Raw genomic sequence first — 17219 nt, 5'->3', positions numbered from 1 at the left:
GGAAGTCAGTGACATTACTGTAGTATGTATATAATACATATAATACAATATAAAGTATAATATTATAAATATATAATAAATTATATGTATAATATGTATTATTTAATGTTATATTTAATATAAATTACAGTCAAGTTATTTTCACGTGTTGTTTTTCTACTCTTTCTTGTCACTTGACTTTAGTTACGTTTTTAATTTTCTCTACATATACGACGAACTGTCTCAAAATCGCTTTTCATTATTTACTCTCACGATCTTGCCGATTCAATTCGACTCGATCAACCAACCAACCAATCGGCAACGCGGAAAAGAGGCAACGCGCACTTCTCGGTCCGAATGCCTTTTTTAATATAGGATATTCAAACTTAAAATCGCGTGGATCTCACAGACCTAGTCAGGACAACTCGTATGTCATTTTTTGTCTGGCACTGAAAAGTTAATATATTACTCGCACAATATCTTTCGTCTTGCTTACATAAATTCAAAATGAAAAAAAAAAAACATATCTATACATATATTCGCGAACAACTAAATAGTACCAAGTGCACTCAAAAATGTACCGACAGTTCTTAATTGATGTTTGCGAGATGTTTCTCTAAAGATACACGGGTGTTCAGAAATAAGACAACGGGATATATTGCGAGTTTATTAATTATTAATATTATTATACTTAATATATATATATATTTTTAACATATATATGTGTGTGTACATATATGTATATATACACGAACGTCCGACACGTACATTTCCGGATGCACGCATTAACACACGCGTCCAACACTCTCACGCGCACACGCAAAAATTCAACACGCAAAAACATTTTTGTCGGATATGCATGTATATATACAAGACACCCTGTACGTTACGATACAACCGCAATTTAAATAAGATACATGCAAAGAACGTTATATTTAGCTCAAACAAGAGATATACAAGCCGTAACTATCCGATAAAGAGAGTTGGCTCGTCATTATATTAGGCGTCTTTATCTTTTTTTTCTTTTTTTCTCTTTTATTTTAATTCCCATTAGATCGGCTTCTCTCTCTTTCTCTCTGTGTATGTGTGTGTACCGCATTTCCCCCGGCACGTTCGCCGGTTGTACCGTTTTTCACAGAATATCCTGCAGAACGTATATGCATATATGTATACGCGTATGCGATTGTGTTTTATGTAATTGTACCTGTGTGTGTGTGTATGTGTGTTTATCTGTGTGCGTGTACGCAGTCGAATCAGCCCTTTCGAGACACTTCGACAACTTCATAATTTATATGAAAAGCGTGATAACACATGTATATACTGCATTGTACGGAACATCTATTTTTGTCTGCAAATACGAATTCTATTATTGAGATGTTGTCGATCTAACATTGGCGGATAATAACATTCCCCATCGCGAGAAAATAGTTTTATAGCGGATCCCGGACGGAATTCGGCGCGGTTCGAAAACGAGGAAACGACAAATAATACGCATATTAATACGCGTATTATGTACGTACACGATATAAATCTCGTCGATCGATTCGAGCCGCGCGCGGAATCTCGTCCGCGGTTTTTTTGTTTTTCGCACATTTTTTTTAATTTTTTGTTACACGAAGACAAAAAACTCCGTCCAAAAGTTTCTCTTTCAGTACTTATGTTTCTGGTAGTGTACTGTGTTATTACAAACACACCACTCGTATAATATATTTTCGGTTTCGTTGAGAAAAATTGTCTTTTTAAACCAGCATCGATACACCAACGGGTTTTTAATCGCCACGTCTAAAAGCAGGATCGGCGTGAAAATTATTGTTATCATTATTATTAATATTATTATTACTGATATTATTATTATTATTATTATTATCGCAAAAAGCCGACGAGTGTACGTCATCGGTTGTATATGCATTTCCCGCGTAACAATAATTAGGCTTAGAACAATTGTTTTGTTTTTTTCTTCGAAGAATTATATAAAAATTGCAAATCCACAATTTCTTAAGTCTAGAGACCTCGCAAATTCCGTTACTCGAGGGAGGGGGGAGGGAAAAGATCCCTCGTTTAACGCGTTTTCAAATTTTTCGATACGTAACGATAAAACATCTAAAACATAGAAACCAATATGTATATATATATATATATCATAACACATAAAAAGCGCGAGAAACTTTATACGTACGACGCGTTAAAAACTTGCTTTCAAAGAATAAAAAACAATTATAAATTCAAATTCGATGATTCGATTATCATAGAAGATACAAAGCGAGAGCTTTACGCGAACGTGTAAAAACGTAATAATAACATGTTACTTTCTGTACACAAACAATGATGTGCCAATCGATCCTCAATCAATATATAAAGATTCGATAGTAGAATTTATGACGCACAAATAAAAGGATACAATTATTAACGTTTTTTTTTTTTGTTTTTTTTTTACACGTACGAGGAAAAAAAGCAATAGAATTTACGTTACTCACACAAACACCGCTATCAAAAACGATATAAATAAAATTTCGTCTTTTTTGTCATACTCTATCAGATAATTATATAAATTACAATTGGGTTAAACCTGGCACGATATATATGTATAATATCTTGCAAAAAGAATCGATACTTAGTTATTTGGCTTGTCAGCATCTGAAATATATAATACAAAACAAAATGAATTTTGATATAGGCAACACGCGCAAATCCAACAAAATTAAAATTTAAAAAGTTACATTATTGTGTTTACATACACATTTTCTTTATACACACAAGCTGTTCTCTCTCTCTCCTTAATTAAGACAATATATCGAGCAAGTTCGTCTCTACTGCGATCAATTAATACAAACGTGTCGGTTTTTACTCAAACGGAAAAACTTCATCGATTGGTTGTGATGCCACAAAAAAAAAAAAAAAAACCACCGATGTGAGGTTTTAACAGAATTCACGGGAACGAGACGCAGAGAGTCGAAAATGAAGTTTTTTGATTGACTTCGGAAGCGGAAAGAAAGGAGAATCAGCAGCAGAAAAAGCAAACAACGATAATAATCTGTAACATCCTAAAGGGACAAGAACTTCGCGCGATCTTAGGCGAGATTTTAGGCGAAGAAATGCACATCTGTCACACAAACTCATCATCAGAATTTCTTAAATGCTGGTTTTGTACACACGGTTAAAATTAGATGTTGCGTCAATCTTACGTAATCGCTTCAGAGTTATCGTAACATCTTATTCGAGGTGTCACCCGCTATTTTGTTTCACACGCTTATATATATGTATATATATAGAATTTAATTATTATATGTAATATTTTGTGTATCGTATTTATACAGTAACAGTCAACTTTATATTATTATTCTTATAGGCTGTATGTCATTCAGGATGACACGATCTCAAACCAAATATCGCAGTGATTCTGAAGATGATTACGAAAGATTTGTACGATAATATGTAATCAAATGTCTTTTTGTTTTTTTTTTAAATAAACGAAATGTTTTATTTATAAAACGTGCATTTTTAAATCGCTGTTTTAATCGTTTGGCTTATTTTTTGTGTGTATTTTAAAATCGTATATTGCAATCTCGCGCGCGCGATATAAAAAATTTCATTTTTCGCAACATTTTCGCGGTTTGCTTTTTCTCGCTGAATCTTATCGACTGTTCAATGTTAACTAGAGAGTTATTATATACGCAAGAACAAATTGATCATTCTCTTAAGAATCGGCGACAAAAATATATGCTCGCCTACATATGCTAAAAAAAACTTCACATCATTCCAATAAAATACGATATTAATGCAGTACAACCAGAACTATAGGTACCAACGACGCTTAATTTGTTTCTGTTTTTCTTTTCTCAAACGATTTAAAATAGGCTACCAATCCGTACACTAGGAAGAGATTGGCGGATTAATGTAATTGCCGTCGAAAGGCAGAGAAAAATAAAGAATTATGAATTATATTTACATATAACAGTTCTTATATATACCCGGCGCTCTGTTTTCGGTTTTAGACCAGCCGAGCCAATGTCAGAACGATCGATATATACCCTGCCTACTCGTTGCTATCATGGGGAACACAAGAGGCGTTTTAGCCGTGCCACCTCGCGCTCGCGCTTGTGCACCAATTTCTTCTTCTTTCTCTCTTCCTCTCGCGCGCGCGCTACACACGGAAGCGGCTGAAGTTATGCGCATTCGGAGCTACGCATTTTATTAATATTAATATTATTATTATTATTATTATTATTAATTTTGTTTAGTTCTGCTTGAGTTTCGCGAAGTCGATCTCAGCGTAGGTGAAGTTGTCCTGCGTGGACGCCGGCGACACAGGCGCTGTATTGCCGCATTCCGGTAGATCGAGACTAGCGTAATGTAGAATTGACGCGCCCGGTTGCAACTTCTCGTAGCCCTCGGAGTCCAACGGACTCGGCGTGGGTGTGGGCGTGGGCGTCGGCGTGGGAGTTTCGTCGATGAACTTCGGGGAGGATGGCTTCGACTGTTGTACGCTCGACGGTTTGAAACCCGGAGTAGGACTGGTGTTCGTCGGCGAGGCCGTGACGAGGCGCGGTTTCGACACCGTTAGATCCGTGAGTTTCTTGGTTATTAGGTTGACCGACTTGTTGTGTTCTTGCGACGACGACGTGGATTTCGATATAATCCGAACGGTGGTCGTTTTCTCTACAGGACTAGGCGGCTTCTCGTTGTTCATCTTCGACGACGGTTTCGTCTCCGTCGACAGGGTGGAACACGATGTGAAGACCTTATTCACGGGTTCCATGATCGCGTATTCACTGTCCTCGTCCTGTTTCGGTGCGTCTGTCATAGAAAAATTGTCGTTTTTCTTTGTAAAAGGCTTTACAGGTGACTGAGGACTGTTCAGGGAAAAAGGAAAAATAGTGGACGAGGAGCCCGTGAGCGTTGCTCGCGGCGGAGAAGCGGGTGTGCTTGCCAGACTCTCGGACGTCGGACTGCCGTTCAAAGGTAGGAAACTGGGAGTTTTATTAGACGGCTTGCTGCCCGCTTGAATCGCGATCGGTTGCGATCGCGATTTCTCCTTGCGGCTGGCCGTGTGTGTCTTGCGGTTGTTGCGATTGTTCCCCATGTTCATGTTTATGTAGTCCTGATCTAAAGACGGTCGCGTTTTAAAAGACATCTCTACGTATCCCTCCGGAGGACGCCTCGGCTGCGGAAGATCCATCGGCGCTGTTCTTGTACTACCTGAATATTCATTGTTTTCTTGGAATTATTATATGATCTATTACAATGAATATTATTTTGCAATACGTACACACACACATGCGCGAATTTGCAGAAAAATCACATTCGACTTACCTGGCGGTCCATTAGTTTGGTAAGTATCCTCTTGCATAGGCGACGACACTTGTTTCGGACTTGTTTCCAAACGCGACCAATCCTCCTTCACGCCATCCATCTTCAAGTAAGGCCCTTCCGCTTCCTCCACCGGTTTCAGGGTCGTGATTACAGATTTGTGGGTAAAAGGTAACGATGATATATGCATGTGGCTATGGTTGTGGTTGGCAGTGATTGTATTGTTATTATTATTGCGATTAATCTGCACGAGAAAGAAAACACAAATTTTGTTTATTGTTTCACGATAAAATAGAATATAAATTTTACCGGTAGATTAAACATCGATGTAACACCTTATTTATGCCACTCATATCGACGTATGGGGCAGTGGTCGATATGGGAGCTTGTCCGGGCGACATGTCGACGTAGGAACTAGTGTCGGTGGCAGTAGAGTACAATTGCGGTTGCGACTGCAGCTGGGAACAGGACGTCGGTGGCGAGGAGTGAGCGGTCGAAACACTGGGTCTCGTGAAATCCAATTCCATGAGATCCTCCATACGATCGGACGCTCCGGAGCAGCCCGAATTGTGTCCCCAGGAACTCGATAGCAACGGCGCGGAGCTTGACTTCGAGTTCGAGTCCGAACCGGCCGGCAGTGGCACGGTGGCCACGTTAGCTAACCTACCGATCTCGGGTCTTTTGGAACGACTACCTACGGAAAACGCTCGCACTCTATTGGCATCCTGTGGAGTGATATCCAACCTGTGTGCGCAAAGAGCAACATAAAAATATAATATATATTTGCGTCAGAGTGATTTGACAACACTTTGCTGAGCGTGGAATTTCAAACTCGTACCTATTTTTACGATGCCTGTTCGCCTGTTCCGGTCTCGACCCGACGGAGTAAGCTCTGGTCGGTCTGGAGGCTTGGAGATCCTCTCCGGGTGTTAGGAAGCTCGTCACCTTGTCTAAGTGGTATTCAGAAAACCGCAAATCTGTACTGGGCGTACCGGACGTTACAGAACAACTGCTGCCGTCGTTCTGAGACATGTCGTCTGGAAAGTGGCCGTTGTGACTATTTACAGGATCCATATCGACATAACCGTCGTCCAGTGGTTTCTGACGCCAACCATCCACAGCACTCTCCTCCACGAGGGACGATCCGCGCGAATGTGAATGAGCTGTCGTCGCTGGGCTCATGGGTATGTACGCGCCACCTCGGCTGGGACTCGAGCCGCACGGACTGTACATCTCACTCTGATAGGAACTCTGTGACCAAAAAGACAAATTGATTTGCCATTTGTATTTGAGAAACATTTAAAAAAAACCAATCGCTAAAATATTCACCTGAGAGGGCGAATGAGACTTGAAGTTTGGCGAGTATTTGAGATGCGTATGATGCGACGTTGACCACAAGGCGTAATCGTCACCCTTCTTGTCTAATATCATAGGCTCGTCCGGAGTCAACGAGTGGCCGTATCTCGAGACAGGACCTTCCTCCATAATATTCTCGCCGCAGTCGTCCATCGAAGGTGACGAACCGGCCGAGTCCGACGAGCAGACGTCGGAAGCGGGACTGATCGGCATCGACGCGACCGGCGGGGAATACGAGAGGCCTCGTCCACACATGGAATGCGGTCGCGGCACGTGGGTCAAGACGTTGGCCCCTCTGGGATGGTTCAACACCATCATCGGTTGTCCCTCGCTTGTGGTACGTGCCCTCGACGGCAAACTGTCGCATCGATCGCGTCCAGTAGCACCTGCAAACGCATTTGTCAGAGATTTTCTCGTAACGGATAGTTTGTCGCATACAGGTAGAGTCAAGCCAGTTCCATCGTCCCAGCATAGCAGCAGTTAATTGTGCGTTAGTGTGTGTTGTGTAATAACTGTTATTATCATGTAATATACATATCGAGAGAGAGAAAAAGATAGAGAGAGAGAATTGTTTATTGTTAAACAACGTATTCTCTCAAGCACAGAAAATGAAATGGACAATCACCCCATTAATTATTCTGCACATACGCAGAGCGTTCAGATTGAAAATAAGTAAAGCAATGACGATTATGTAAGAACCAGTTTACAGTGATTATATTATCCAAGTATATATTAACATGTGGAGAGAACATCCAGAAGAAATATATATATTTATGTATCCATTCTTTACATCTTCATATCCCATATAACGAATAGAAGATATATATATATATATGTACAACCGAAGCGCTCAATTCATAATATAATACATCGTGCACTTTTAATAGCATGCCAGCAGAACTTTGCACTCGTAATTACTGCGGTCTTACGTTAAACAATTTGTAAACACTGATCGAACGGGCCTCGTACACTTTGGATATTTATAATATAGGAGGACAGGATCGAATGCGAGATGGAGAAAAGAGCGTTCAACAAGCAAGAAACATTGAGGGGATGAGAACAAAGATTCGGATTCGATTAAACAAATATGACGGAACAAAATACATACACCGTAAAACGGATCGTTTAGACGGTTGCGTTTGATTGATAATAACGACGGCTAAGGGCAGCGATAGGGTTCTCTGATGGGATACTGTCGCATTGGTTGTAGTCGTGGTGATCGTCGCGGTGACAGTCGCGGTGATGGTGTTGGTGATGGTGGTGGTGGTTGCGGTAATGGTAGTGGTGGTGGTGGTGGTGGTGGTAGTGGTATTGGTGGTATTGGTGGTGGTGGTGGTGGTAGTAGTGGCGGGTATGGTCGTAGTATTTGTTGTTGTGACATGAGTGGATTGGGAATTATTGACGGAATGAGGATGACTCGCTACCGAATGACGACGTCTAGCGGTACCGGCACTGTTGGCATTAGTCGTGTTGGCAATCCCAGTAGTCCAAGCCCCGGTACCAGCAACGGCTGCAAACCACACACCTCTCACTATCGCACAACTCCTTTTGTCGTGAAAACACGTGCATCCCGTACCGAATACTTTTGGATACAGATAGAGCACGGATAGTGCCGTTCGTACTGGTCGTGTTGTTAATTTTACGTATGACCGCGCGACCGTCGAATATGTTTTTGCGTTGCGTTAACTGATAAGTTCGACGTGTGAATTCAAAAGCGCGCTCTCGACAACACTATCCGTATTATTTCGATTAGGTTCCTTTAAACGCGATAGTCACAACAAAACGTACACCAGTCGCACGAACATCAAGATTAAAAAACAAAAAACAAAAAAAAAACGTACAAATTTAGCTTCTCAACTTTCGTCATCATTTTTACAAGATGTGTAACACTGATACAGAAACCTAACACAAATATATAATTTACAGATTTTCTATAACTTACTTAATTACGCGAATTAGTCATGCTATTTACAAAATATCATGAAGCTAGCACCCATAAGAAAAAAAAAAACGATAAATGTAATTACTGCAAGGTCGACCAAAAGACTTTCCTTCTTGACATGATTGGTCATTGCATTCATATCAATTTCGCCTTTTTTATACCTTGTTAATTACATGTCTCTCTCACATCGCGCGATTAATTGAGTAATATGTTGCCATTGATCTCAATTACGGTAAATTTACATCAATGCGTGTGTGTAAGTACCACAGTGGTTACCACATTATGTTAATGCACATACAACATATGATATATATATATATGTACAGATACTATGTATATATGTATGTATGATATACACAAGTTCAACGTTTGATATCTCAGGGTTATCGAGACCGAAATGCAATGACCAAATACCTACGAGCGAAGATTCTGAACTCAATGTAGAAATAAAATCTCTGAGAAAAAAATAAAAAAAATAAAAAAAAACAAAAGAATAAAAGAAAAACGATATGTTCACACACTGCCCTCGTTTTTATCCGTTGTCACTTTTTTTTTTGCCATTCGAAAACCACAAAAAACGCGAAAAAGAATAAAAGCAAATAACAATTATGACAGAGAACAGACCCGTGACTGTTTGATTGGTGGAGGAGGTACTCCGAGATTGTATGGGGACATAGGAGGTAGCAGTCTGTTCCTGCAATGCTTCCGCTTGCTCCTTGTGTGTCCTCTGTTCCTCTGTAAACCCCGTAAACCCACTTGTGTTACTCGACAAGCTAAGCTATTTATGTGTGTTCGTACCTATCACCTATAGTAATTCACTTAAGATAAATTACAACTTAATGTGGTGTGTGTGTAATTACGATCTAATTAGGATCAAAAGGTAAAGACGTACGTCTCTCGAAAAAAAAAAACGTAATTCACAGTTTGGAGATATCGAGGAATTTACGTAAACAGGAAACAATACGTGAACTGACGTATTCAAGCAAAAGAAGTCACAAAAGAAAACAATTAAAAAAAAAAAAAAGGACGCAGTACTCTCGGACAGACAATTTAACACTGGACAATTTTACAAATGTAATAATCAAACCGCTTGTAACTGTGTACGTGAGAAAAAAATCATTTTTTTCTTCCGATATAAAACACACTGAAACAATAAAAACAAAAATCCGCATCTTCTGGCGTGTAAAATCATATCGAATAAACAAGTGTGAAGCTCTGTGGCAAAGTCGCCGGCTCACCTAAGGGCGAGAAACTATGAAGCTTCTGGCCGGTGTGCCGTCGCTGAAGAACGGATATGGGTTTGCTGGCTTCATTGGCGGACGAGCTGCGCATTCTCTGACGAGGTCCCACCTCGTCCTTGTTGCTCTTCGAATTCCTCATCGCGGTCGTGATTACGTCGTGTATGTTCAGCGCGATATTGTTATCTTCGACCGCCATCCAGAACTCGCCATCGCCAGTTACGGCGGACCGGCCGACCTCTATGTAGAATATGTTGTTCGCGAATCCACATCGTCTGATGTAATTTAGCTGTGCGAGATTAAAAAAAAAAAAAAAAAGAAAGAAAATTCTTTGCATTATTAAAATTCAATTAACATAAATCTCTTTTAATTTCTAAAGCATCTTTTTGTCGCGATCCTTCTATTGTAACGAATTTATATCGAACGTGTTGCGGTCAACTATTGTGGGATGTTGTGCAATTATTTTCATCGCGTGTCATTGTGTATTTCTCTATGGGCTTAGTCTAAACAAAAAAACGTCTTATCTACACTACGAATCTAGCTACGTCAGGAGGAAAGAAGGAAAAAAAATACTGACTCATCTAAATGCATATCACACCGCCTTGAATAAAGACGGTGAAATTTTCGTCACCTTTTGCATTATGTTCGTTATCATTACATGTAGTAAACTTCGTAGAAACAAAATATACATATATGCGTACGAGGTCATGGGAACCGAGTAAATGTTTACATTTCTAATACAACAATAACGGGTGGATGGTTTTTTTGGGGGGAGGGAGGGAAGAGACGATATTTGTCGTCGTTAAAAGTTTTCTTACGGAAATCTCGATCGAGTCGGTGTTATCTTGCGCTCCTATCTTCACGAAACTCAAAGTTTGATCGGTGAGGCATAATCTGTAAGGTCCGTGAATGTTCCTCCGTGACCCCAGACCTTTTCTCTGCATTGTAACTTGCCACACGTGTTCTGAAAACAAACCAAAAACAAAAACCATCATCAAAAAAGAAAACAATTCACAATCAACTTCGCGCTTCGACACTTCGCGATCATAAAACGAAACAAATTCGTTAGATCGGGATTTTGACGAATCCGCGCGTGCAATTAGACGGAGACAATCGAGGCCGATAATCGAGGCGAATAATTTTTGTCTCTCTACAGAAATAATGCGATTGGCACAAATCAACGCGCAATTTTGAAACAAAGATACTCTGTTGTTTTTATTTGAACGTCAATATTGTTTTCGTTCCCGCGAAGAGCACACACGCGCGCAAACAATTGCCAATGTTATTTTTATTTCAAGGCTGCGTAATTCGTTCAAAATGTAGAACTCGCAAACAAATATATACACGGTCGGTGGAAAACACACTTCTCCAACCCCCTTGCTGCTCCGTTTTCGAGATCTCGAGCGAATTCGGACGGTCTTTAAAAGAGTCCCTCCACTCCGGTCGGACGCGCGATTTTTATCCTCGGCTACGAAGTCGGAACGGAGACCATATTCGACCGAAACTAACGGTCCAAAGCCAATTTGTCTCGTCCGACTCGTGTCCGGTCGAAGTGTGAAAACAAAAAGAATGGAAAAAACAAAAAAAAACAAAAACAAAATCGTTGAAATAATGATTTAAAGTCGTCGATTCATTCCACTCGGATGTAAACAAACGCACACGTGCGAGTGGTGACGCATGTTTGCGGGTCTCTCCGCCAGTCGATACGTAGAGATGCGCAATAATCTCTATCTATCTCTCTCTCTCTCTCTCTCCCGTTGTCAACATCGAAACTCGATTATCATCCGCGAGGAAAATCGAGCGAGAAACGTCGCGCTCGTAAATATCACAATAATAAACAATATAATTCACACGGAAAAACCGTGTATATCACGCTCCTTATTTTTTGTTACATCGATTGCACGTTTATCGTCACACATTCGATGTGACGTTGTTTTAGGTTAATTCGTTTCGCGAACAAAAAAATTCGCGCGGAAGAGGACGACAGAAATTTTCCAGATTATTTCGCGCGAACAAAGATCAAACCGAAATCCGCGACACACGAGCGGTGACAAAAATATTGGGGGCGAGAATACGCCGATATGGCGCGCGCCGAGAGTGCTTTTAAAGTGCTTCGCTCGCTCGCGGCGGGGAATTTGAAAAAAGCGGCGTGTATGCGTGTATGTGTGTGCATGTGTTCGAGACGCGATTTTACCGAATGTAGGCCGCGGTTGTTCTCCGTCGGGCATGTCCCCGCTCTGCAGCCTCAGCATCGCCTTCAGCCACTCGTCCAGCTCCTTCTCGTTGTCGAGGATCAGGCAGAAACACTCGTCCTTCGTGTAGAGGGCGATCACGTGCTTGTGCTTGGTGTCGCCGCGTTTGTTGATGTTGAAGCAGCTGTGCAGCAATATGCTGCGCTTGGGCGGCTGTCGGTTCTCGAACTTCTTCTTGCTGTCGTAATACTCGAGGCAGGCGGGGCAGTCGGGCGCCTCGCCTCGCAGCACGAAGTACTTCTTCTTCATCGTCTTCAGCTTCTTCAGGTGGCCGCAGCGGACTACGGGCCCGCCCGAGGGCGACGCCGGGCCCCTGCCCGAGGACATCGTTGGGATGATAATCTTGGCGGCCGTTAAGTCACAACAGTAACGACGATAATTTCTAACGCAATCGCGCGCGAGCTCTTTCGCGTATGCGTATCGGTCCCTCGCACCTGCTATCATTCACATGATATTCCTGTTGTATCCTCAAGTTTGTTCTCTCTCTCTCTCTCTCTCTCTCTCTCTCTCTTTCGCCTTGTGTCTTCCTTCCGCGAGACGTTCTCTCGTTCTCAGCAAAAGACCGAGTTCGTCGTCGCGAAGAACGTCATTCCCGCACACTCGCAGGCTGGATTCCGAGATAGATTCGCGCGCCAACGTCTCTCTCTCTCTCTCTCTTTCTCTCTTTCTTCTTCTCTCTGTATCTCTCCGTCTTTTTCTCACCGCCTGCCGATTGACGCTCGATCGCTACGCGATCTGCGCACTTTCGCGGGCATAACAACACAACGGGGCCGTCAATGTGTCAGCGAACTGCGTTCTAACACGCGCCGTCGTTGTTGCCGTCGAGATCCGCAACGTAGCGTCTCTGTCCCCCGTGAAAGGCGTCCTCGTGGAGCGAGTCCTCGGCCATATAAAACGTCAACGATCCGACAACAATAATACGCGCACGTAGTCCGCACGTAGTCCTGAGTCGCGGCCAACGACACTCCGCGCGCGGATACGCCGAACATTGAACGGAGTCACGACGAGACACCGGGAGCGGCCTTCGTCTTCTTCGCTGCGGCGGGATCCACGTTACGAGACGTAAATAAGCGGCGACGCGGCGCACAAGCACCACCACCACCACCACTATTACCACTACTACCACCACCACCACTACTACTACTATCGGTGCACCACCACCGGTGCATGTGCACTCAGAAGCTGCGCCGAGGATCGAGGGCGTGCGTCGCTCCGCTACGCCGCCTCTACTGCTCCAGCCCTCCCTACGGCGGCAGTCGACATGAGCGCGAACGCGCGCGGACGTCTACCTCCTTCTCGGTTAGGTTAGGAGAGACAATAACAACACAACGGCGTGTCACAATTGCTGACGCGACGAGGCGACGAGCGCGCAACGTGGATTGATTGATGACGATGATGATGATGATGACGACGACGGCGACGACGACGTTCTGACTCTTCGGTTTCTCACCGCCAGATTTTCTCTCCCTTTCCCTCGTCAGTCCCGTCGAGAAACCAAACGTCGACCGATTCCAAGCCGAAACGCGCCCGACGACTCCGAGATGTCGCGCGACGGCACTTTCTCACTCTCGCTTCGCTCCCTCCTTCGTTCCGTCTCTTTCTCTTTCCCCGCGTCTCTCGGCACGCCTCGAATCCACCTGTCACGCGGTTTCGTCTAAATTTCGCTCGCTAACCGATCTCGCGGACCGACGATGGGGGAATCACAGACGAGCCACCACCGCTGACTGCGCATCGCCCCGCCGCGTGGTGAAATTCCGTGCCGCGACAACGATCGTCGCGGCTCAGCGCGAGAACGGAAGACTCGCCACGAGGTGCGGCCGAACGAGCAAACGACCGAACGAACGAACGTACGAACGGACGAACGAGCTTCGTGCACCTGTTTACCGCTCCGAATAACGCAATTTACTGCGTGGTCCACCACCGTCGACGTGTATACACACGAATGCGCGCGCGCACATACACAAGTTGCTCACATCCAGAGATTACACACGGATATACGAGAAACGGATAGACGACGGTCGGACAGAGAGCGCAACACGCGCGCGACGGCGACACGCGTAACAGTTCGGAAGGAAGGAGAAGAGGGGTTCGAGAGGGATGACGGGTTGGAAGGGGGATTCACGGCACACACGGCAAGGCGTGTTCTCTGTCTCTCTCTTTCTCTCTCGGATCCCCGCGCGCGCGTCCCGTTCCGACTTTCGTGGAAAACGTGTTGTTTCCACGCCGCACCGTGGAAAAAGGACGCGACGGATGTGACGTTTTATTTTTTTTTTTTTTATTTTTTGTACAAACGGAACGAGACACGGGGGAGACACCTCGCAGGTGGGCGGCTGACCGAAATTTCGCTCCTTATCGGTGCGCACACGCGCGCGCGCGCGTGGCGACGACGACGGCGAGCTCCTCTCGGTAAATAGGCTACTGCCAAGGGCAACGCGATTTTTTTTCATGCGCAATAGCGACGGCCGACGACGTCAAAACAACCATGGCAGCGGAACGACGAGCGGCATTCCAGATCGAAACGGGCGCCTGTTTCTCTTCCCTCTCTTTCTCTCTCTCTTTCTCTTTCTATATATACATATGTATGTATATTCCGCGCACACCGCCACTGGTCGCGCTACACGACGTAACGTGAATGACTACTTCGCGACACTCTTCCCGCTTCCTCGCAGCTGCTCCTTGCTTCCTCCTGTCTTTTCCGGGGAGCGGAAGAGAGACGGCACACTACGCTCGCGTGTTATAAAACGACGCACCAACAGTATTGTCACAGAGTCGGGTGTGGGGAGGGGTGGACGAGAGATCCGCCTCGGTGGAATTTTGACACGCCGATAGACACAGGTTACGACGAAAAATTTACAGGAGCAAACCGCAAGACGAAAGCGCTGCCTCCTCCGATCGTTCTCCACCTTCTTCCCTCGAGCATCTCACGCGCGGCGCTTAAATCTCCCGTTGTCGTCGTCGTCGTCTCTCTCTCGTGCACTTATCAGGGATTTGCGTGTTTCCCCCTACCAATCCCGGCGCGAACACGAGACAAATACCGCGTCACACGCTCGACCGTGATCGGGCTCGCGCGGAGCCGTGCACACGTATCGCCGTCGTCGTCGGCGCGACACAAACTTCTTCGCGCAAAACTTCACGGGCTCGTCGTCTCCGTGCGTGTTACACGGCAGAAGGCGGATTTTTATACGTACCACGACGACACGGCGCAACACTCGCGCAAAATTCCTCTCTCTCCTCTTCTTTCGCTCCTCTCTCTTTTCCTATATATAAATCTCTCTCTCTCTTTCTTTCGCGATCTGTTTGCGCGGGTTCACGCCTAGCTATCTGGCCTAACAGACGATCGTGTCTATCTTGTAAAGGTCATGTGTACGGTGAGCTCCGCAGTTGTAAACAAGATGTACGCAGGCGCCGAGAGCGCGCGAATGGCGGCGACATACGCGATACGGCTACGCGATTGTAAATACGAAGCCGAAGGAGAGAAGCGCGCGCGCGTGCATTCTCCGCACCCGACCGTGTGTATATGTGTGTGTGTGCGCGCGCGCGCACGCTACGCGACGTGGTTTATTATGTACGTGTACACGAGCGCGACGACGCGACGACGATGTCTGTACGCGCGTGCGGCGCAACGGCGCAACTACCTACTCGGTATCCGTCCGTTGACCGTGTCAACGGACGGACACCGCAATGCGGAAGGACCTTGCGGGGATGTGTCTAGGAGTTCCACGCGCGACGGCGCTCGAGAATAAAAAAAACGGAACAAAAAAAGAATGACACGACAGGATTAAAAATATATCGAAGAACGTTTGTTATTTGCGCGCTCGGAGCGTGTAATTTACGTATTGCCGGAGCCAAGTTTGCGCGCGCGAATTCGAGTTAAAATAAAAAAAAAATTCTCACACTCGTGGCGAAAAGAAACGATCCCGTGTGTTGTTGTAACGAGATGGTTTCACAACGGATACGGTCGATCGGATCTCGCTCGCGAGCTTCGGAAACGTAACGCGCGACTCAATGTCACCAGCCGCAATGCATCAGACGGATCCGACAGCGCAATGTTTACTAACGCTACTCCCCCGTCGATGCACCGTTCTCGGGGAAAACGGGGGCGACGTGTTGATACACGCGTCCGCGCGTTGCGTGTTCCTCCCCCTCTCCTCTTTCGCCAAGTACGCATGATTTCGCGAAGGCGATCAAAGTATGCTCTCTAAAAAAAGTCTACACAGAAAAAACAAAGAAAAAAAAAAGGCCAGATACCGCACATATATACCGATGCGCAATTCAACATTTTAGTGCGTACAATTCTAAATCGATATACGAGGAGCGTTTATGCAATCGTTGAGATATGTCGTGCCCTCTTTCGAGTCGAACCGCGTGTTGTGTCGTAACGTGAATTATTTTGGGTATTTGAAAACATAAAAACGCATAATTTGTTTGTTTTTTTCTCCTGTATTACATTAGACTCGTGTCAAATTTCGTCATGTTGAAATTTGTCTTCTTTCGGACAAAAAATTGCTTTATTCCAAAGTCTCGAGTATTCTCATGTAAATGCGATATTTTTTTTTGTTTTTTTTTTTGGCAAGTGTCATATTTTAAATTTATAATTGTTTTGTTTTGCTTAAGAAACTCGCGCGGCACGACGCTTTTATTCGTGCTGCGGATTGAAGTGCGAGCGTCAGAATTCATCAATCGTGCGATTTGGAAATCGAAGAATTGTCAAATCGTCGCCAAGCTCGCTCACGACGATTTAGCACGAAGAACAATATCGCGCGTAGTCGCGCGTAGACTTTATTCTAATTTTAGACGCGACTATAATGTCCAATAAAAGAAAAAGAAAAAAAAACCAAGATTGTTATTTCCTTACATCTATTTTTCTATAACAGGGAATTTCCTCATCTCTAAACATATCAATCTATAATTATAATTAAAATAAGCACAAAAAACAATGATTAGATATCAAATAAAGTATTATTCAGATGAGGAAATTAGTTTATGTGAAATAATAACTCAATAAATATATTAAATATATGTATGTATGTATATATATATATATATATATACACACACACACATACACGTTTAACATAAAATAATTAAAAGCTACATAGTTAAAAAATAAAATCTGCTTAAAAATATTATAGGCAGGGGAGAGAG

General features: G+C 43.9%; 1 protein-coding gene across 4 annotated transcripts; it reads right to left on the bottom strand.

The window, feature by feature from the left end:
- Nucleotides 1–655: 655 nt before the first annotated feature.
- On the bottom strand, nt 656–16101 carry LOC109861371 (insulin receptor substrate 1). 4 transcript variants are annotated; one of them, XM_020440999.1, is made up of 11 exons: nt 15969–16101; nt 12017–13711; nt 10641–10786; nt 9823–10111; nt 9209–9319; nt 7751–8152; nt 6616–7028; nt 6125–6537; nt 5622–6030; nt 5290–5530; nt 656–5175 (listed from the first exon to the last, which is right to left on the bottom strand). In XM_020440999.1, exons 2-11 carry the CDS (start codon nt 12516–12518, stop codon nt 4214–4216), a joined length of 3888 nt encoding a protein of 1295 aa, XP_020296588.1. In that variant the 5' UTR covers nt 12519–13711; nt 15969–16101; the 3' UTR covers nt 656–4213. The 4 variants fall into 4 exon arrangements, with proteins under 4 accessions (XP_020296588.1, XP_020296594.1, XP_020296599.1 ...); XM_020441005.1 differs by lacking the exons at nt 9209–9319; nt 15969–16101 and having other exon boundaries at nt 12017–14421; XM_020441010.1 differs by lacking the exons at nt 7751–8152; nt 15969–16101 and having other exon boundaries at nt 657–5175; nt 12017–14420.
- Nucleotides 16102–17219: the final 1118 nt, after the last annotated feature.

Source organism: Pseudomyrmex gracilis, unplaced genomic scaffold (genome assembly GCF_002006095.1).
Source record: "Pseudomyrmex gracilis isolate BER0280 unplaced genomic scaffold, ASM200609v1 scaffold_9, whole genome shotgun sequence".
Classification (NCBI taxonomy): Eukaryota; Metazoa; Arthropoda; class Insecta; order Hymenoptera; family Formicidae; genus Pseudomyrmex; species Pseudomyrmex gracilis.
This window is presented reverse-complemented; position numbering and strand designations above follow the sequence as displayed.